This window comes from Takifugu rubripes, chromosome 21, assembly GCF_901000725.2.
Source record: "Takifugu rubripes chromosome 21, fTakRub1.2, whole genome shotgun sequence".
NCBI lineage: Eukaryota > Metazoa > Chordata > Actinopteri > Tetraodontiformes > Tetraodontidae > Takifugu > Takifugu rubripes.
The window spans coordinates 4,613,237-4,636,002 of record NC_042305.1 but is presented as its reverse complement, the minus strand read 5'-3'; the positions used below and the strand labels follow the sequence as shown (position 1 = coordinate 4,636,002).

Here is a 22,766-nt window from a genome sequence, read left to right as displayed (position 1 = left end):
ACATCCAGCGCCCCTTTAACATGCCGATGGTGCGTTCAATGGTGGAGCGACTGCGCGCATGCATCTGATTGAATAAAACTCCTGTGGAGTCTGAGGGTTGGTCAGTGGTGTCAACAACCAGGGAGCCAGGGCATATCCTCGATCCCCTAATAAAATAAATCAAGATAAAATCAAATAAAAAGACAGTTTTGGCATGGTTTCCAATTTGGTTGATTAATGTTAAGTCATTGGCACATTTACGTAATTTTAAAATTATCCGTAAATCACCAAAAATAGGAAATAAACAAATAAATAAATAAATATGACAGAATTATCATTGTAATATTGAATTTTATTGAACTGCACAAGAGAAGAAAACCCAACCATGCCAACATGTCGGCACTGAAATGTGCGCAAGAGTACTCCTGAGTGTTCGTAGGATTTGTTCTTACCTACGCATAAATCCAGGATAAGAAGAAATTGGTGAATGCCACAATCTTCAAAAAATGTTCGTAAGTGGGACTTAAGAACAAATTTGTTCGTAAGAACGTTTCGTGAATCTGGCCCATTGAAACCACCATAAACTCAGCACCATATATTGCATAAAGAGTTCTATAAATATTGAAATAGTTATAGAATAGAGCTAATTTTGGAATTCTCCAGAGAATTTCATCCACTAGAGATGTTTTTATAGACCACACAGAGCAGAGGAGCTTAATATCTAAGTTTCAATTAGTGAATGAAGTTATTTAGACCATCCTGCTGTGATCCTTTAAAGAGTAAAGGATAAATTGTGACACTCGTGCTGCTACCAGATTGTGCTACAGTACAGAAACTGTCCACAGAGCCTGTTCATGTCCCTCGATCTCTGGTACAATGGGAGGTGCAGGTTCATTCACTGCTGGAAATGGGAACCGTGACGAAGGCGACCCAACGTCCACGTCCATGTGAGAATCTCTCATCTCATAAAATAAGACACTGCTTTGGAGGAGGGACTCTGATTGTCCAGAAAAAATCCACTGAATTAAATATTACCTGCAGTCGGAGTTTTCGAACCTCTGTAGGTCATGAATGAATCAGGTCCATGTAGCATTTCATCAGTGGGCACAGAATGGTTTGTAGGCACAGAATTCCTCTTTGTTTCCGTCAGTTAATAATGGAAAATAAATAAAGATTGGCGTATCACTTATTTAATATTTATACTACAATCGTTGAGACTGTCACTCAATTTTAATATTAAATGTCAAATATATTAAACCAGATTATTCTGCAAGTTCCAGCATTATAAAAATAAATAATGCTGTGTTTCATACTCTGTTATGACATATTTCATGTTTTGAAAAACAAGGTTTAAACTCGACAATGTTTGATGCCGATGGACTGAGCAGGATCATTGTTGTGGACTGTCCAACGGACTCTTCTGAGGTGGTGGGTGACAGTCAGGCTGAGATGGACCTCTTCCTCCCTGCAGAGCAGCTCCTCCACAACACAACCACAGGTCATCCCTCATCACCTCAAAATGTTCAACATGACACATAACTGAGAGGTCTGGAAGTTTTTTCTGTGTTACAGCACTATAGCAGCATTATCAGTATTCACATTTAGATTCTATCTCTTTTTACACACACGTCGTTGCAATGCTTTTTATTATTTTACAATGTTTTAGCACTTTTCTGCAGATACAACAAAATATTTTCCCCATGGCATGAATACAGTCTTAAAAAGTTTAATAAGTAGTAATTCATTGTTAATTAAACTGTTATTTTAGAAGTCCTGGACTTGAGTAACACTGACTGAGCAAACAGTGGTCAGTTTCTCTGAGCAGTTATTATTGACCAGAGGGCTGATCTCTTCCTCAAGACATTTTCTCTCCGGTTATCAACAGATTCAACTCTCAACTCTGCTCAAGATCTTTTCAATTTCTCACTTAAGACCATAATTCCTGCTGTTGACAACATTTTGGCGCATCTTACGGGGAAACTTTAGTCAGTGGGTGGCTACTGACGCTGATCTGAGCCGTCCTCTCGAAGCAGGTTCCCCGGCATGCAGTGTCCCCAGCACGGCGGCGCTGGTACGAAGCTCCAGGCGGTCATGGAGAACTTGCAGCGCCAGCAGGCAGCGCGTCTGGCTCTGGAGGAGAAGCTCAACCTGACGCAGACGGAGGTTCACTCCTTTGTGGAATCCCACATAAACCGACGTGTGAGGGCTTTCCACCGCTACCAAACCGCGATGCAGGACGTTCTGACAGCTGAAGTTACCAACTCGTTGTCCGGAGTTCCACTCTCAGGTCTAAAGATCCGCAGAACGCACGAAAATGCGGATGCGCCAAGTACGGATGCGGGACGTGATAAAGAAGACACGGATGAGACTGAGACTACAGAGCAGACGACGGACAACGAAGACTTCGAATTGAACAGTTACCTTCGACAGTCCTCGGCCGTGGGTCTCTGTGTGCCTCCACAGAACAGCCCGATGTTTGGGATGTCCGCAATCCCAACGTGCGTGTCCCCTGCGCGGTGCGCTGAGTCTCCATCAGCCGGGTCCACCCAACAGCATGGATGGACCTATGAGGAGCAGTTCAAGCAGGTGAGAACCTCACCCACAAGGAAGAACATCTTGTTTTAACATAAGTGAATGAAGCTGATGAAAAAAAGCTTCATTTCCAGTCCGAATAAAATGATTTTATTTTCCAATAAACTTGGCAAAACTCAGCGGCTTCAAAGGTTTGTTTGATTCAGAAGCTTCATCCAGTAGTTTTTAAATAGTTTACCAATGGTTACTTTAAACAAGCATTCAATTCCTGAACTCCGAACACTTCAAAGAAAATTATATTTTTTCTACTATCATTTCTTCTGAAATTTATTTACTTAAATGAGCAATAATCAGTTTGTTGCAATTTAGGTCAGTTAGTTGAATAAAGGCGTCAGTTTGTTGAAAATATAGGGAGAATGACATCGAGTTAATACATTTCATGATAATTATTTCATATATTAACAAAATAAATTACACTTGAGCAGTTATAATTGCTCCTTAATAACGTTACAATTTCTAATTGACACAAGAAAAGATTCAGCAGGTTCATTTAACAAGAAAAAAAACCTTTAAACTCTTACCGCGGTCATTTATGTCCAAATAGATGTTCAGTTATTGCAATAAAGCCACTCAATATTATTGATCTTAGAACAATGACATTTGAAATAAAAAGTCAGAGAGGAGCGAACAAACTAAACATACTTCAGAGGCTGCAAATGTCTCATAAAGAGCAGAACCAATCCTCATTTATGAACTCTTTGTTGTCACTTTAAATATCTATTGCACACATATAAAAATGATTAAATGTGTTTGATTAAAATACACTCAGATGTTCCCTCATATCTCCAGAGCTTCTAGATTTCTCTTTATTGATTCTTTAATTTTATATTTAGATCTACTTTAACATCCCTTCAAAAATTAATGGCAAAAATTCTGTTTAAGATTAAACAGCCTGTGTGATGTGGAGGCAGAAACAGCTGATAATGATGATGATGATGATCAATTTGAACAATTGATTGCGGCTTTTCTTATAATTGCTGTTAATCTTTCCTCGATTTACAGAAATACATTATGTGCGTGTATAATACATTTATGTAGTCTCCATACATTGATTACGGTGTATACGGATGGGCTGAATTTCAGAGATAATACAGGGTTCTATTCTTGTTATTATTTTTTTTATTTAAAGGATTTCATTCTTTGATTCATAAATTTATGGAAAATGAATCATTTTTTGTGTGCATGAATAGTGAGTATCACTGTTTTCAATTTTAATTTGAATATTTTTGTTATATAAGATATTTCAACAAAATTAACTGGACTTGTTTGAAGTAATTGTAAAAAACAAAAAAACAAAAAAAAAAACACCACATAATAATTCAGCCATCAACTTTGGCCGTATTGGTCAATAATGTTTTACGAAACTATTCATTTAATCAATGAAGAATAAATCACAGTCACAGTCAAAACGCCACATCATAAAAATAGAGTGAAAAGTTCATTTTAACGAAGCCATAAACAGACCTGGTTGTATGTTGTTGTCTCCTCCTGTGTGAATGGAAACGCAGACTTGGAATGTGAAGTCTGTTTAGTGGTCAAAGATGTCAAGAAATGTGCTTTATTCATACACATTCTAATGTCTGTGGGCACCAGAGACCCGCCAACAGCTCTTGGTTTAGTCACTGTACTTGAGTGTGGATTCTATTATCCTCCCAGCAGTAATGAGAAGCAACTTCATCTCTACAGCACAATTTAAGCACAAGGCTAATCAAAGTGCTTCACGCAGGCACAGAATCCCACCCAAGTTTAAAATTATATGTTAAAGTCATAGAGGATCAAAGCAAAATAAAAGTGTGCTTAAGAGAGAAAGCTGGAGGTACCAATACAGTTCAGGCCTGATTTAAAAGCGTTGACTGTCATAACAGCACTCAGGTGTTCAGGAAGTTTGGTCCACAGGTGGGGAGCAGAAGAGACAAATGGTTTGGTTTCTGAAAACGACCCCTGATGACCTCAAGGGGTCCAGATCCATCATGTGATGCGTTCAGATCGAGTACGGTAGGTACATTGGTCCAAGGACATTCAGTGCTGTGTAGACCCGGAGAAAGATTGTGTGGAACACCTCCTGCAGATCTCCTTCACACTAACACCTCTGGAGGCTTGTTCTCTAGGGTGTTACAACAACAGGCACCATGGAGGAGCACTTTTCACTGCACCTATGCAATGGGCCAGTCACTCTTTTGTGTTGGAGCCGTCTCATAGATCCAATCACCTCTGCTTGGTGCCCATCATGGCAGAAAAGAAACCAGACCCTTTCCAAATGCCTACCTGTAAATGACAGTTACAGAGAACAGAGAAAAAGTTGGTTGAGGTTCTGAGTTTAGACTTAATATAAGATGATAGTTGTGAAAACGAACAAATCTGAAGTCCACGCTCTTCTGATGTTATTGTCTGTCGATTATTGTTGCTCACTTTGCTGTCGGTCGACCCTGCTTTGTTTCCCCAAAGGGCACGATGTTGTCAAGGTACCAGCCAAGGTAAAGTGCATGTGCCCAAATGGACCACTGCAAAAGCTAACCAGTCCATCACAGGTGATAAATGCTGTCAAATCACTGCTGTCAACATGTGACAGCGTGTGGTAGATCAGAGACACGGGGAGAAAAGACTTTGAACAGTTCATCAGTGTGTGATGGGACACAGGAGTCAACCGCCTCGAGCTGCAGAGCGAATGTACCAAGGACTGTGCTCTTTCTCTCTCTCTCTCTCTTCAGACCAGCTAGCCACCATAGCAGCTAGCATGGAGTTGTCATTTTCCATCAAGTAGGGGGAAAATAATAAAATAATGGAGGAGATGAAGGCACAGGCCTTCCTTATCACCAGAGATGTAATATTTTGGACGTTTCCAAATATCAGCGACAGCCTTCAAGATGTTTCCTCTGCTTTACACCATCTGCATTTCTCCTTTACCATCATTCAGCAGCGTCAACATGATGGAACAGTACGGTGCAGCAAATCCTCCTGGACCTCCAAATAAAGAATCGTATCAATTATTTTCCCAGATCTCTGCCCTTTTGAAAAACTACATTACTATTAGTCCAAAATGAATAAAACGTATTTTGTTTGTTTGGTGACGTCCAACATATCACAAGACAGAGAGAAATCAGTGCCTTAAACATCACAAAGTATCAGTGGAGCTTTTTTCTTTCTGCTTCTAATGGTCATAATCCAGTTTTTTTTTTAAATGGGATGATAAACTTTATTGAAAATTAATGAAAAACAACTAAAATCATCAAACTATCAAACTAAAATCATCAAATTATCAAACTCCCAAAAATTGGGGTGTAGATGTAGGAGACACATACCCAATCATCAGGTGTTTATAACCCACTGGAATACTGAAACAAATATGTGTGTAAAATATTGGTAAATTTGTTTCTTTCTGTTTCAGTTGTATGAATTGGATGATGATGAAAAGCGAAAAGAGTTCCTTGATGATCTGTTTGGTTTCATGCAGAAACGTGGTGAGTGACTCCAACTTTGATAAAAAAATATGCTTAAAAATATGCCATTTCCCCATTAACAGGTTGATTTGCAATGAGGATTTGGACCACATAAAGAAAGGAGAAATGGAGTTGATTGAGGGACGGAACAAGGAAGGATGTGCAGCAGATAAACTGGACTAAGAATAGAGATGGACATATAATAACAGGTGAAGTGGTTGTGAGAAGAAGATGAAATTAGAAACAGAAGACAGGGAAACAATTTCAGGAGAGAGGACTGAGGATTTCCTGCTCAATGTGAGCAGAGTGATGATGTATTCAATCAAAGAAGGAAAAGTACTTTTACTAATACTGACAAATAAGAAGCATTAGAGCCACTTCAGGGGTCTAAGCCAGTCAGGGTATCCCTGCAAGTCTTTTTTTTTTTTTTTTTTAAATAGTTCTTTCAAATGAAAGACTTCAGCGTTAGCAGGCATCACGTTCAATCATCTGGAGACAGTGTCCAAATCAGAGGGCTCAGCTGTGGGTGCAAGAGCCCACGGCTGGAATGGGTCAGATGTTAGAGGCCACATCAAGGTGGATCAGCCATCGCAAAGGGAGACTAGGGAGTAACTATTAAAGGGTTCAAGCAGATGCAAAAGGAAGATGAAGGAAAGGATGAATATCAATATTGATGCAGGGAAAAAGAGTCGAATCGGTGTGAGAGAAATGGATGGATGGATGGATGGATGGATGGATGGATGGATGGATGGATGGATGGATGGATGGATGGATGGATGGATGGATGGATGGATGGATGGATGGATGGATGGATGGATGGATGGATGGATGGATGGATGGATGGATGGATTAAAACTAAATAGCTACAAAGATACTTTGCTCACCAGCAGAACCATTGGTGTATCTTTGGTCTGATGCCCTTGTCGTAAAAGTGGAGTTTATTGTGTAGGTCCAGGCGCTTCGTGGTTATTTATGTCCAATTCAACACACGGTGTGATGTTTGGTGGCTTATACACAGCATTCAGCCCTCCCTGTCTTCAGAGGGTTAGACAGAAGGAGATGAACAGTAAGTTCCTCTGGTGACACCATGTAAATCATTTCATTGTTTTAAAGTGTTTCATTGCCAAAGAAGAGAAATTCTCATTCCACTATCGACACAACACATCAACACATCAGCAGTAAAGCGAAGCATAAAAAGCTTAATTCACTCTTCGGCCCACTGATATTCCACGCTGTTCTCATTAAAACTCCTCTTAACCGTTAAGAAGTGACTGCTACACTCGATGCAAAGTGGATTTCTTACTTCTCGTCCACCTTTGGTTATTGTCATAATGATACATGACCCGGTGAGATAGTTTGTGCTGACAAAAGGCCTCCATTCTCATTCTTTTTTCTTTATCTGCTGCTGAATCAGAGAGACAAATGAATCACGCTGAGTATTGAACACACATAAATCTCGTTTCTGTATACTTGTCGCTCTCTCAAGGTTTTGCCAGACAAAAAAAAAAAAACGGGGTGTGTATGTGTGTGTGTTTACCTAAATCTATCTATCTATCTATCTATCTATCTATCTATCTATCTATCTATCTATCTATCTATCTATCTATCTATCTATCTATCTATATATATATATATATATGGAGGTGTGACAGTGGTGTCGGGTGTTGTCTAATCAGCAACGGTAACTGAAATCACGACTGTAACAGTTGAGTATAAAAGTATAAAAGTATTTGCACTCAAGTCAATAATTCCTTTCCAGTCATGCATGTACATGCCCTTAAAATCCCCTCTCAGTCTTTTTCTGTCTTTTTGCCAGCTCTGTAAAATTAAGACATATATGTTGCTCTGATGTGGTTTTACCTCCTCAGACTATATTTCAGAGCTCTGCTAGCTCCTCGCTGCATTGTATTTCTGCAGTTATTGATCTGCTATTATGGTAAATCCATTGTGTACAATGGAACTCTATCAGCAAAACGTGGGTTAATTATCTCAGGGTCAGCCATTGTGGATTCTTCACTGACAGTGAATTGTTCTCTATTATTGCCTGACATTAATTGCAGACACAAGTTATTATTTGAAACATATTATTTTCTTAAAGAGGAAGCTGATTGTGCATCATTTATAGAAGCTGCTGTTACTTCCATAGATTGTTGTGTTTGTGATATATGTGTTTTGCATATGTTTATGTCTATGTCTGAGCATATTTAATGCCCATCTGTATTAAATGTCTGTTTAATGCACCAAGGGCAGTGTTAACAAATGCGGTTTGTGTTAACCGAAAGTTTAACAGATTATTTCATTACGACACAGTAAAATCCTTTTTGAAACCCTGCATCACTGGTAACTGGTGCAGGGTTTCGAAAAGGATTTTACTGTTTTCTTTTTTTAAAGTTATATTTCCTGCCTTAATAGAGTTGTCAATCATTTGACTAAGTCATGCTAAAGAAGCTGTAGCCTATTGATGTGAAGAGCTATGGTTAATAGGATTGATTTTGGATACGGTGTTTACTCTCTGCAGGAACTCCAGTGAATCGGATTCCTATCATGGCCAAGCAGGTGTTGGACCTCTACATGCTCTACAAGCTTGTTGTTGAAAAAGGAGGCTTAGTGGAAGTCATTAATAAGAAAATATGGCGAGAGATTACTAGAGGACTTAACCTTCCCACCTCTATTACCAGTGCTGCTTTTACACTCCGAACACAGTGAGTACAACTTATACCCCCAGATGACAAATAACATGGATTCAAATTGTCCTCCTACAATATGAAAATATAAGAACTACAGTGCCGGTCTAAATGTACAGCACATCCTTTTCCTTTTGACATGCTGGAGTGGAAAACAATGTCACTTTGTTCCACTATTGCAATAAAAAGAGCCACTACTGGAACTGGTTTCCTGTTTTTATGGTGGCAAAATGTAAACAGGTATCCAAATCCAATGTTTTTAGCATTGGATTGTTTTCTGAGTCAGTGCTATTTAAATGCAGTGTCAGTATTAACATTAATATTCCTATTGTTTATACTCTTTCTAATTTTTGACAAAACCAAAAACTTGCAAAATTGACTAGAGATGGGTTCATTTAGGAATATCTTTATAATACAAATTTAATAAATGTTTCATTTGTAGAACAACCACCAAGATAGTTAGTGTCTCCCCTGGTGTATCCTAAGTTAGAAAAAGCATTCTGTAAGCAGATGTTACTGAATAGCTCTTAGTATTAATGGGGATAATTGATGTCCTCGATAGTGTTCATTAACAAAATCTAATGAAGAGTGCAATTTAGAGTTAGTGAGAGTAGCTCAATGCAATTCAATTCCTTCCTTTGTGCTGGTGCTAGTCACTTTAAGGCTGCATGCTCCTCTCTGGACTTCTTGCATTTGTTGACTCATGTTTTCAGTTTTCATGTGAAAACAGATGCCCTAAGTTCATTTTATTTCGCAGGCCTTTGCTTTATCGTGCATTTCCCAGCATGTGGTGTCACAATTTAGCATAGCATCCAGCCAGCTGCTCCATGGCCTGTTAGCATCTTGTCTGGTCGCACTTCTAGGTTGGCTTTTGGTTTTTGACTGGCCAGCCTCCAGAGAAATACAGTTACCAGACATCCTTGTCTTCCTCATTATAGCTCTGTATCTTCATGTTCTCCTCATGAGTTTAGCTCCTGAGCCTTTCACTGCTCCTAGCTTCCCTGGTGCTCCTCTACCCTCTGGTGTTCTTAGTGCTTCGCTGTCCTCAAGTATCCTGAGTTCTTGTATAGCCCAGTCATCATCCTAGGTGAAAACTGATCCTTGTGTTAGCCGAAGCCACATTTTCACTACAGAGTTTAGGCTCTACAGGGTTCAACTCAGTAACAGTAACAGTATGATTGTGGTGGTTTTCCACTCAGTGCTGTAAATAGCATCCAGCTGATTAAACCACTTCTAGTCCTTGCTTTAAAAAACTTCCCGTCCTTCCCATTCCAGGTCTCACCACATAGCTCCATCGTCCGTCATCTGCCACATAGCTAGAAATGGCAGAATGGAGTTTTCTGAAATGCGTCAGTCCTCAGTAATGTCAAACCAATGAGACATTAACAGACCGACATTAACATAATGATAATAACAATAATAGTGCCTAATCAGCATGCTTGGAACCCAGACCTGCAACCCTTACTAGAAAAGCCACAAAACCAACCATGTAAAATTGAGTTGCACTGAGAGGTCACGAGTGGAGAAGCATCTGCTCTGTGTCCCAGTGGACCCCTTCTCCATGGAGCAAGTCTGTCCAGTTTGCGTCCTTGTCAATCCCTGCTCGGACTGTTCAACCAACATCCTAACTATCTCCTTTTATGTTGACAGTGCCATACTGGTGATGGTCATTTCTTTCCGGTACTTTTCTAGAGTTCTGGCAGCATGCTCACTCTACTTGCTGTCTTTATTAGCCTGTATGTTGATGCTCCCATGGCCCATGCATGTCACTGCATGTCCAAACACTTCTAGTATCACTCTTGCCATCGGCTGGTTGGTAGTGGACATCATTCACAGGACTGTGTTGCTATCTTCTAGATTTTCACATGGTATTTTGTAACCTCAATAGTTATCCAAGGTGGGCATAGGTATTTAGCTTGTTTATTATCTTTAATCTCAGGTCAGCTAATATGGGATTTCCCTGGCTTTATCTTTTCATCCAAATTGGCCTTATTGTCTCTTTTTCGTCCTCTGGTATTTAAATCCACCCTATTAGATCATCTTGCCATTTAAAAGTCGTGGATTCTGTTCATTCAGTAGTTTTGACTTTTCATGTTTATGACCTGTTGGATCAGCTTTTGGGGTTGTGTCTGGTTCTGGTCCTGACATGGCTTTTCACAACTGAAATTGGCCAAGATACACGTGCGGAAGTGTGTGTATTTGATTCGATTCAGTTCTGTCAAATATGATTCAATTCATAGACTCTGCTAAAATCAAGAATGTCACCCAGGGCCTGATTGCTCAGTAAGCAACAGTGACATTAAAACTCCCTTTTAGGCATTGGTCCCATTACAGAACCTTGAGAAACTCCATGACTAATTGAATTATATGAAGAGGAAACCACATGAACAAACTGGAATCTACCTAAATGTGATCTAAACCAGCTTCTGACAGTAAAACAAGTTCACTGTCAGAATCTATGAGCAGATAAGAAGTGATTATCTCGAAAACTCGACTGAAACATTTCAAATTGACTGATCTTCACCAAGTGGCCAAGATTCCAAACCTGAGAGGCAGTTAATGCTGTTAGAGTCTCATAATATCAGGACCGCCCATTTTCATTTCACTTTAAATCTTTAAAAACCTTGCTCCTATAACAACAAACACTTCAAATTAATAAGAACTGACCAGACATTTTTATGGCCATGCAGTGGTTCTACTAAGAACCTACTTCTTATTGCTTCAGATTATTTTATTTATATTCTTTTGCTTACGTTTGTAATTTGTTTATCTATAATAGTATTTTATGTGGTCCACCAAAGACGCATCATTTAATTGTAGATAACTATAAATACAATATTATAATCTATGAAGTATTCTATTCTGAATCAGCATGTTACTTTGCTGTTAATGGGAAATCTGACTATGAAGACATTTAAGCCTTATTTGATTTTGGGGAACAATTCTTACAGGTGAGTTGGCTCCGATGGTGGGGAAGGATGCCAGACAGACCCGGCAGGCCCTAAAGTGTTGTGAGGGTCTGCTGGGAACGCCTGGCAGAGTCTCCTGTCAAAAGGAGCTTCGACTCACACCTCTGGGAGAGCTTTGACCATGTCCCGGGGGAGGCAGGGGACATTGAGTCTGAGTGGACCATGTTCCGTGCCTCCATTGTTGAGGCGGCTGACTGGTGCTGTGGCCGCAAGGTGGTTGGTGTCTGTCGTGGCGGCAATGCCCGAACGTGAGGGATGCCGTCAAGCTGAAGAAGGAGTCGTATCGGGCCTTACTGGCCTGTGGGACTCCTGAGGCAGCAGATAGGTACCGACAGGCCAAGCGGAGTGCAGCTACGGCTGTTGCCGAGGCAAAGACCGGGGCATGGGAATAGTTCGGTGAGGCCATGGAGAACGACTTTCGGACGGCCTCGAAAAGGTTCTGGACCACCATCAGGCGTCTGAGGAAGGGGAAGCCTGTCAACACTGTGTATAGTGGTGATGGTGTGCTGCTGACCTCAACTCGGGATGTTGTGGATCCGTGGAAGGAATACTTCGAGGACCTCCACAATCCCACCAACACGCCTTCCAGTGAGGAAGTAGGGCCGGGAGACCTGGGGATAGGCTCTCATATCTCTGGAGATATGAGTGCCTATCTGAAGTTGCCGAGGTAGTCAAAAAACTCCTTGGTGGCAAGGCCCCGGGGGTGGATGAGATCCGCCCAGAGTTCCTTAAGGCTCTGGATGTTGTAGGGCTGTCGTGGTTGACTCGACTCTGCAACATCGCGTGGACATCGGGGGCAGTGCCGCTGGATTGGCAGACCGGGGTGGTAGTCCCTCTTTTTAAGAAGGGGGACCGGAGGGTGTGTTCCAACTATAGGGGGATCACACTCCTCAGCCTCCCTGGTAAGGTCTATTCATAGGTCTCTGCACCGGTCCGTAGTGGTGAAGAGATTTACCTCAATTTACCGGTCGATCCTCGTTCCTACCCTCACCTATGGTCATGAGCTTTGGGTAATGACCGAAAGAACAAGATCACGGGTACAAGCGGCCGAAATGAGCTTCCTCCGTAGGGTGGCTGGGCTCTCCCTTAGAGATAGGGTGAGAAGCTCTGCCATCCGGGAGGAGCTCGGAGTAGAGCCGCTGCTCCTCCGCGTTGAGAGGAGCCAGATGAGGTGGCTTGGGCATCTAGTTAGGATGCCCCCTGGGCGCCTCCCTGGTGAGGTGTTCAGGGCATGTCCCTCCAGTCGGAGACCCCCGGGAAGACCCAGGACACGTTGGAGAGACTATGTCTCTCGACTGGTCTGGGAACGCCTGGGGATCCCTCCGGATGAGTTGGAAGAAGCTGGGGAGAGGGAAGTCTGGGCTTCTCTTCTTAGGCTGCTGCCCCCGCGACCCGACCCCGGATAAGCGGTAGAGCATGGATGGATGGATGGAATTCTTAAAGGAGCATTCAAAACAGTGTAATAGTGTCTTGGTTTAGAATAATTTATAAGTAAATTCTAGTTTTTCTATAGTTGGAGTTGGAGTTTTCTATTGTTCGCCATGATATCTAATTGCACATTGCATTCTGGGGCCAAGTACATCAAAGTTGTTCTAAACATGCTCAACAACTCACACTCATGACTTACTTTCACTGCATTGTCAAAGTTACGCATTGTGCTGCTTTAGGGTGTAATTATCAAATGAAAGACATTTAAGGTAAGGATATTTGTCTCAAAGAAACTGAAGGCAAAAGTAGGAAAAGGCATATGGATGGATTCAGTTGCCAAAAAGGGCATTTTCCTACTCTCAGCACTCTTCTCCTGATTTAGAGAACCAAATTGCAGTAATATAATGATCACGTGATGATATGATATGATCACATTTATAAGATATTGCATTACCTCTCACAGCTGTGGGAAATCATGTATCTTTACAACATCTCCCTCTCAGTAAGCATTGTAGACCGATGTTATAGATCATTGCCCTCTATCCAAGATATTTTCTCTGTGAACTGGACTGTGTTTCTTCAGCTGGGCTGAGGCACTTCCTATCGCCCACGTACAATGCAGTCTTCCACTCCTTACAACAACAAACCAAACGTTCACACCATTCCAGGAGACCTGGTGACTCACCACCAAGTGAGCCAGCAGACAAAGGGGAGACACCTCAACCGAAACTAGGTGAACGACCCTACCAACAACCCTGCCAACGACTCTCAGGTGACCACTCAGATCATTAACATGCCAATAGTCCACAGGGGCTATATTTTCAAACTCGGTCCTCAGTGAGTTCAGAACTGAAGAAGCTTTCTGGATAGAAGGCGAAACATTTTCAAAGAGAAGAAACACAGTCCAGTTGACAGAGAAAACTACCTTGGATAACGATGACCTGGATGATTGAGAATCTACACAGACATCATTGCCCTCTCTATGTGAGCCTCTTCCACCAGTCGCACTTTACCCTGACTGTGTGCATGTAAGCCCGAGTTTCTACTAAAATATTTTATTAGATTAAATATAATGAAATCTGAGACATTCATATATCTTATTTGTTTATGCCCCAAAGCAATCTAATAAAGTTTAAATATCTTCATAGTCAGGGGTTCCTTTTGATGTATTGCATATCTCCATTCTTAACCACTTTCCTATCCTGCAGGTATATGAAATACCTCTATCCATATGAATGTGAAAAGAAGGGATTGAGTTCCCCCAGTGAGCTTCAGGCTGCTATTGACAGCAACCGCCGAGAAGGCCGTCGGCAGAGCTATGGTGCCAACATCTTCAATTACTCTCCTGTGGGCACCCCCAGTGTCCTGTCCCCAACAAAGATACAGCTGTCACACTTAGCCATGCCCACTTACAACACTGCCCATATCTCTCAAGTGCCTGTCATCAAGAAAGGTAAACATATATAACTATATACACCTTTTTATAAGGCTTCAAAACACAATTCCACATATAGACCTTATTGCCTTTTATTGCAGAAAAGCCCATGAAGTCCAGCTACATGCCAAACCAAACGACTCAGCCTGTGTTGTCGAGTCCTCCCAGTTCCACTGTTATAGCTGTACAGGCCACTCCAGCTGTGCAAACAGCAGCCCAGGAGCAGTTGCAAGAAAAGATCATTAGTGATCAGCAAGAAAAAAACTTGATGATGGTGGCTGGAGAGCAGAGGATTGTGCAACACGCCTTGGAGAAGAACATGCTGGCGATGACGACCCACTTTCCCCTCAATGTTAAACTAGGTAACAGAGGTAAAGTAAATCATTAACTCACTTGTCTCTGTGTTTGCCTGTGTCTATGTCTTTTGTGCCTTAAAAATTCTAATACTAAACACAAACAAAAATCTCATCTTGTTTCTCTTTTTAATCATGGATATTATGTTGGGTAGCAGAATTCTGGAAATAGAGATGATATTCCTAATAATTAGTACAGTCTTTTACTTTGTCTTTCTATTGTTAAACCTTGAGTGATCCAGACTTAAATGAATAAATAAGTGTAAAAATCTTAGGTTCTAAGATTTTGCACAGTATTCAATTTTAGTAGTGACTGATAGCATTGATTAGTATACAGCACCTACTGTACTACTTTCCTTCATGTGTGTCTGAGGATTTCTGGGTGCAGGGGTGATGCTACAGGCTGTTTGATCCCCACACCTGCTCTTGCTCAGACTTCCTGCATCTCACCTTGTCAAGAGTGGTGAAAAGCCTCCAATAGAAAACTCACTTCTTGTCAGATTGCACCACTTACCAAGAGGTACATTTATTCAGGCTTTCGGCTCCATGGACCCCCTGAACACATTTGTTTATCTCTACCAAGGAAGTATTTTGGACTCCTCAGTCTCACCTCTGCCAGTGGTTTATGATGCAATGGCATGAACCAATGGACAGGTCCATATAATCTCAGATGCAAGGGGCTCTCGAAAGCAACGAAAGCAACTCCTCCGTGAACCATCACCTTATTGTGGTGGAGGAGTTTGCGTACCCTAATGAGCCTGGGAGCTATGCTGTCCAGGGCAGTTTGCCCCTGGTAGGGTCTCCCAAGGCAGATTGGTCCTAGATGAAGGGTCAGACAAAGAATGGTTCAAGACCCATCATGGAACATCTAAAAGAGAAGCCGCGTACCTGGCCCGGAGGGTTACCGGGGCCCCACCCTGGAGCCAGGGTTCGATGGCGAGCGCTTGGTGGCCCAGCCCGAACCAGCTATGTTGACACTGTCTGGGCATCCCTCCTGAAGCTGCTGCCCCCGCGACCCGGATCCGGATAAGCGACAGAAAACGAAACGAAACAAAAGCAAGGGGCTCTGTCCTTACAAAGCTCACTGGTCAGTCAGCATGGTGTTACTCAGGGCACTTTCTGCCAAAAACAAGGCCAAACTCACTCAAATCTTCTCTCCAGGATCACCAGCTCAGCCCACGAATCCTACACTCCGGACCTGGAGCACTTCTATGGTATTCTAGTGTTCTCTGGAAGCCCCAGCTAAGGCAGTAGGTAGAACAGCTAACCAGTCACTAACATGAATGGCTACTGAGTTTGCTGCAAATCTTAAGAACGTGCTACATTATCCATATCATTTGAGAAACCCTTGCGAATGGGTTTTTGTTGTCTCCACCAGTGGAGCAGTGTGGTGGTGGTTTACTTAATTGAGTCCAGAACACTGTTGGTGGAGCAGGCTGGAAAGATCAGCAACTAACCTTGAATCTCCTGTTTCTATTAGGATTCATATTTGCCAACCTGAGGTGGTTCTTGTCAATTTCCTCTTTCCACCCAGGCCACGATTAGACTAATTGCCCAGTGTACTAAGGCACCACCTGCCTCACCTGTGCAAGTGGCCCACCTGTGTAAATGGGCCACCCACACAGTAGTGTATCTCTGTCCCACTAAACCACCCTGCTGCTTCAGGCGAGTGTTTGTATTGTGATCAGCCAGGGCCTTTTCCCTTCCTCTTGCAGAGTGTAGCCAAACGTACCAAAATTTTGCTGATTCTGATGACCCAAACTTTGACCAAACCAGAAGTCATTTCTGTTTTTTCTGAACTTTCTAGATAATTAGATGCAGAATGTTATGGGTTATAGATTAGAATTTAGCCCTGCACTTAGTTCTCAAACTAGAGACCCTTAACATTCCTCACAGTGCTACAGCTGTTAATGGTAGTTATTTAGCCACTAACTCAGTGATGATTTCAACCCTTCTTGAGCTCTCTGGCACTCAAGCAGACTAATTCAGTTTAACTTGATCACATTATGATAACAAGTCATTGTCTTAAGCCACCCCTGTTTTTTTCCATCAGTAATGCCTACTTTGCCTACCATGACCCAGCTCGGTATTCTAATAAGGATCTTCCTCTTCCTCCACCACCTCAATATACATTTGATTGTTGAATTGATTTCCTACCTGAAAGATCCTTACCCACATTAAACCCTTCAAAAAACAGGCTGAATGTAGACGTGGAGAAGGGCTAGTCCAGGTCATAGTTATCCAGGGCAGTCAAGATCACTCAAGGACAGAAACCTCACCATTGAAGTCTACAGAAAACCTACACATATCGACCAGTACCTCCAGTTTGACTCTCACCACACACTGGAACACAAGTTGGGAGTGATCAAAACCCTCCAACACTGGGCCAAAGAAATACCCACCACATCCCAAGGCAGAAAGAAGGAACAGGACCACATTAAGACAGCTCTCAAAACATGTGGTTACCCAGACTGGGCCTTCACCAAGACCTCAAGAAAACCAGACCCCAGCAAAGAAGAGGAGAAAAACAAACGCCACAGCGTTTCGATCCCCTATCTCTCCAGGGTCTCTGAGAAATTTAGGAGGATCCACCAAAAACATGACATGCTGGTTCAGTTTAAACCAAGTAACACTCTCAGACAGAGGCTGGTACACTCGAAAGACCAAGAAATAAATAATGTAATGTCGTTCATGCTATACAGTGCCAGGAGGAATGCAAGGAACTGTACATTGGTGAAACCAAACAACCTCTCCACAGAAGATGGTACAACACAGACGTGCCACCTCTTCAGGTCAGGACTCAGCAGTCCACTTACACCTAAAGGAGAGCGGGCACTCCTTTGAGGACAGCCAAGTAAGGGCACTGGCCAGAGAAGACTGCTGGTTTGAGAGGGATGTCAAGGAAGCCATTCGTGTCAAATTGGAAAAACCATCCTTAAACAGAGGTGGTGGGCTGAGGCACTTCCTATCACCCACATACAACTGCCCAATGACCAGAAAAATGACCAATGACTGGAGCTGGAGGCTGCAATAGAGTGGGCATCTGCTGTGGAGCGAGTGTGCCCAAAATTCCCTCACCAGTGCAACTACAAACATGGTCCTTTTGAAGTGAGTCTAGGATATTTTCCACCATCATTTCCCTTCAAGGTAACCAGTGACTTGTCCATGGTGTGGCCTCCTCTCCCGCTGAAGGCATCTAGGATGGGTTCCAGGCCCCAACACACAAACACAGACTGTGACCTCCCCAAGGAAAGAGCTGTCAGAAGAGGGATGGATTTAATTATGATTTTCCCTCCCAGGAGCGAGATATAAGTGTTTCTGTATTACCAACACCAATGTCAGAAGAATTTGAGCCAGCTCCAAAACATGGGCCAGGTCAGAACGTTCAGCTTCCAGAAATATTCCCCTGAAAAAGTTCTATCAGACCTTTGCCATTGATTGCATAATTAATCCTTCTGCAGTTAGACTAAAGCTGCTGCACCACTACCAAACTGGTCATGAGGGCTAACAGGGCAGCAGCAGTGATTATGTCAATTCTGGTACTCTCTGGCAAATGCCAACTGGACTGCTGAGCCAAGAATCAATAGAGACAACCAAAGGGAACTGACTTGTGGCCCCCAACTGCAAATCCACACCTTAATGGCGGTGACCTGGTAGTCATCTCTTCGTTAAACTGGTTGTCTGTCCCACTTGCACAACAGCAGGTGAAATTTCTTCACAAACATTATTGATTCCGAAGAGGACGTGTTAAAGTCCCGGAAATGTCATCAACTTGGAGTGACACAGTGATCATGAAATGTTTCCTTTATCTTTTTTAGCACTTATACTTCTAGTGTCCTGTTCAGTTACCTCATTATCAGTGTATCCACACTCTTTAGCCCTGGGTCATGCAATATTTGTTCTGAAATGTATCCCTTCAAAAATTAGCTACTGTGGCGGAAATCTTTTCTCAGTGTATTGGTAAGATCATAATTTTTACTTTAAATAGTCTGTTCCCCCTCTGCTCAATGTTCAACTTATACTGTAACTACTGTCCTCCTTTAACAACAATGTTATTTTAATGAAGTATGGTAAAGACAAGCAGGAGTTTGGTTCTACATGTTAATCAGTCTGGTGTTAATTGGGTTTAAGTACACGCTAAGTAAATGGACCAGGAAGTACTACAGAAAAAAATTGTCAGCAGAAAAAAAACTTCCTAGCAGCGGAATGCTTCATCAATGTGCTGCAACCCAGAATTTGATGAGGAAGATTTGTGTAGGTGATGAGTGAGTGAAACAAATGCAGCATGTGAAAAAACCTGGATGGAGTTCAGCAGGAGCCCAGAGGCTGGCAGACCTTATCTGTGCTAAAATGAAGAGTAGATGCTGCAATTGACAGAAAGGCAGAGAGGATGGAAGGAATAAGAAGGTTTGCAGTGAAAAGACAAGACCATGATTCAGGGGTGGTGCTGAGGTGAGTGGAGCAGGTACAGGTGCAGAAGCAGTGTTAGATACTCAAATGTGATGGTTTAATATTACTGCAGCTCACTGAGAGCACTGTGTGCTCCATTTTCTTCCCAAATTTTATTTCAAAACCGCACTCATACATCCAGATTTACAAGTGCTCCAGGATTAGCCTGTTACTGACATTTACAAACTGTTGTCAGCAGTTATTTTCCTCAGCATCTCGCTTTATTCTGTCACTCAATGAATTATCACCAATACTTCATCAGGCTGCTCCTGCTTCTACTGTTCACTTTCTAAATGCACATATTGAGTTTTTCCCCTTCTTGTTCTCTGCCTCCTCTCTTGACAGATGATAGACAAGAGACCACATTGAACCTGTCTACCAATGGCATTAGCAGCATCAACATGTCAATAGAAATAAATGGAGTTGTCTACACAGGTAAATAGAGGGGGCATTTGCTGATGTAATTGGAGGCAGGAAATTCAATAAGTTATAGCAGCACCCTGGTGCTTAGTCCTCTTTGCAATTTGATGTCTTTGCAATAAAATCTATTGCAATGAAGTGGGAGTCCAATAGAGTTAAAAAAGCTAAGTATCTCAAAATTGGGCCTGTGGATTTGAGGTCGATTGGGCTTATTTTCTTTTGTCTGCCTGCAGTGTGGGTGGGTTTAAATGCTTGCATCTTGAGGCAATTACTGCTCTCTACTTTAACATATGAGGACTGGGTCAGGTTATACATATGTTGGCTGTTCATCATCATTTCAGTCCACTTTCCACAAGCAGTCACCATAATGACATTTGTACTTATTACAGATTATAAAACATCAGCTGTAAGACAAGACGTGACTTCCAAACACACACGAAACACAGAAATGTGATAAAATTATACATTACTTAAGACTACATATACTATGTGTATATTTTACATTGTGCTCTTTTAATAGAAAACACATTCAGGTGGAAAAGTGCGGTGATTTACTGAATACTTTAGTATTGTCTCAGCACTGCTGCTTTAAAATGTGGTTGTGCTAACATTTCATCTATTTGGGTAAAATTTGACTTTTATTGCCATTAAATTTAGCTATTATTCATACATCAGATCAATGCGAGTGAAGGTGCTGACAGATACAGTATCTTCTTAACACAATTAGTCCTCAAGAAGGACAAACTGTTTTCTTGAATATTAAAAACAAATCTGACACCAAAACCATATTTCTGACTTCAATGGACTGTTTTGAACAGTATCTCTGGGTGTCAGGATCAACTAGACCAGTTGTTTTAATATTGGCACTGTTTGGATTTCCAGTGGTCTGAATTGAATCCCAAACCAGACTGAGAGTTTGATTCTGAATGTTCGATATTGGTTCTCAGGTGTCCTGTTTGCTCAGCAGCTGGCGATAGCAGCAGTGACAGAGTACCACGGCAGACACAGTAACCCCCCGGATAGGCGAATGAATAGTCCCCCACAGTTCCAGCCCTCCTGCTCTTTATCCTCTTCTCCATCCTCTTCCTCACTCCAAGGACACCGAAAGTCTTCCCCTGGGGCTTCTGCTTTTCACCAGTAGTGAGGACTCACAAGTGCACAGAACATTATGGTCATATTTTGCAATTAAAGAAGATCCCTGAATAGTAATGGCAGTATTTACAATAATTTAATATCCAACATTTAAATAATCAAATACGTTTTATGTATGCATTTTTAAGTATGTGTTGTGTACAGTTAAATATTTGTCCTCCTCTTTTTATTCCTGTTTGTACACATTAGTAATCACCTTTGATCGGTTCTAACTATCAAGAATAAATGACATTGTCATGATCATTTCATGAGAAAGACTAAAACGTATTGGATTCTAAGTCTCTGAGCAGCTTTAGTGACATTCTCCTGATACTCAGATATCAGTTATTGTACCAGTGATCGATTTGCATACTCTGATCATCTGAGCCGGGCTAAACCTGCAATGGACAGTTGCATTTTCACACACTGTAAACTCTTCCACTTAAATATTTGTGACAAATGAAGATGAGTACATTGGAAACTGGATTAACTACAGCCATGTTGAAGGCATGTTTATGGCTGCGGGATCATGACGTTCTAATGCTACAGATATTACACATGTTATGAACTCAATTAGTTTGAAAATGATCAGAATTGAAAGGTTCTTGCCCATGTTTCCAAAAAGGCCGGAAAGTCATCACTCTAAACATGATGGAAAATCCCAGTGATGTGACTGATCTTGCTGTAGTTCTTCTTGTAGTTCATTATGATCTTTTCTTATGGTCTTTTCTTTACATACATATCCTCCAAATGCATGTCTGGAGACTGTAGGTGAAAGCAGGAGAACGCACGGGAAGATCATGCGAACCTCACAGAACAGGTCAGCACTGTGTTATTGCTAAAGCTTATTGTTACTAATTCTGTAGTTCCAGTTACTATCATAGAAAGACAAATTACCATACTTAGGGGGCCGTCTAATCGTTAGGTCACATCTTAGCTATGCTGTTATAGGCCAAGGCTGCCGGGGTCCGGAAACATGATCACCTGACAGGCCTCTGTCACCCCACTGGGTAATGGTTTCCTCTCCTCTCCTCTCCTCTCCTCTCCTCTCCTCTCCTCTCCTCTCCTCTCCTCTCCTCTCCTCTCCTCTCCTCTCCTCTCCTCTCCTCTCCTCTCCTCTCCTCTCCTCTCCTCTCCTCTCCTCTCCTCTCCTCTCCTCTCTCTACCCAGCCGGCCATCAGCAGCAGGGTCCCCCTATATGAGCCTGGTCCTGCTCAAGGTTTATTCCTGTTAAAGGGGAGTTTTTCCTTGCCACTGTTGCTTGTCTGGGGTTAGGCTCTGGGATTCTGGAAAGCGCCTTGAAACAATTTTGATTGTATAAGACGCTATATAAGTAAAGATTGATTTGATTTGATTTTGATTTGTGTCACTGTCGGGACAGATTAACACCACTAGTTGGCACTGGTGTGTTGAATTATATGTAGTTTTCGGTGACGAAAGAAATGAGATTACGATCACACAGCAAGAAGATCGCAGGTTTAACCCTTGTGTAATGTTCATATTGTTGTTATTCAGCCAGCGTTTGTGGGTCTGATGGACCCGTTGCATTTTGTGGCTTTTAATGCCTCACAATCAACACTTTTATGTTAAAATACTAAACAGATGTTTATTACGAGCAGTATAAACAATATATATGGTCAATATTTGCCCTTTACCTTTGTTAGGTCACATTTATAACTTATTATTTAAAACATAATAAAGAAAATCAATTAAAATCAAGATATGAGTGGAAACCAATTTACAAGAGAAGCAAGGTTTTTCAAAACTACTGACTTTTATTTCTTTGAACTTGAAATTTAACCCATTCAGGTGCACATCAAAATGAGAGGTGATATATGTTGTTCACAGAAAATGAACCAAAGTCAGTAAGTCTCAGTTTGAAAAATTAA

General features: G+C 41.7%; 1 protein-coding gene across 2 annotated transcripts; it reads left to right on the top strand.

Annotated features, from left to right (window-relative positions):
• The first annotated feature begins 816 nt into the window (after positions 1-816).
• arid3c (AT rich interactive domain 3C (BRIGHT-like)) lies at positions 817-21,328 on the top strand. Of its 2 annotated transcripts, XM_029829781.1 has the most exons (9): positions 817-926; positions 1,328-1,477; positions 2,013-2,565; positions 5,957-6,029; positions 8,527-8,710; positions 14,298-14,542; positions 14,626-14,895; positions 19,672-19,761; positions 20,694-21,328. In XM_029829781.1, the coding sequence occupies exons 3-9, from the start codon at positions 2,023-2,025 to the stop codon at positions 20,885-20,887; spliced, it is 1,599 nt and encodes a 532-aa protein (XP_029685641.1). In that variant the 5' UTR covers positions 817-926; positions 1,328-1,477; positions 2,013-2,022; the 3' UTR covers positions 20,888-21,328. The 2 variants fall into 2 exon arrangements, with proteins under 2 accessions (XP_029685641.1, XP_003974568.1); XM_003974519.2 differs by lacking the exons at positions 817-926; positions 1,328-1,477 and having other exon boundaries at positions 1,986-2,565.
• The last annotated feature ends 1,438 nt before the right edge of the window (positions 21,329-22,766 follow it).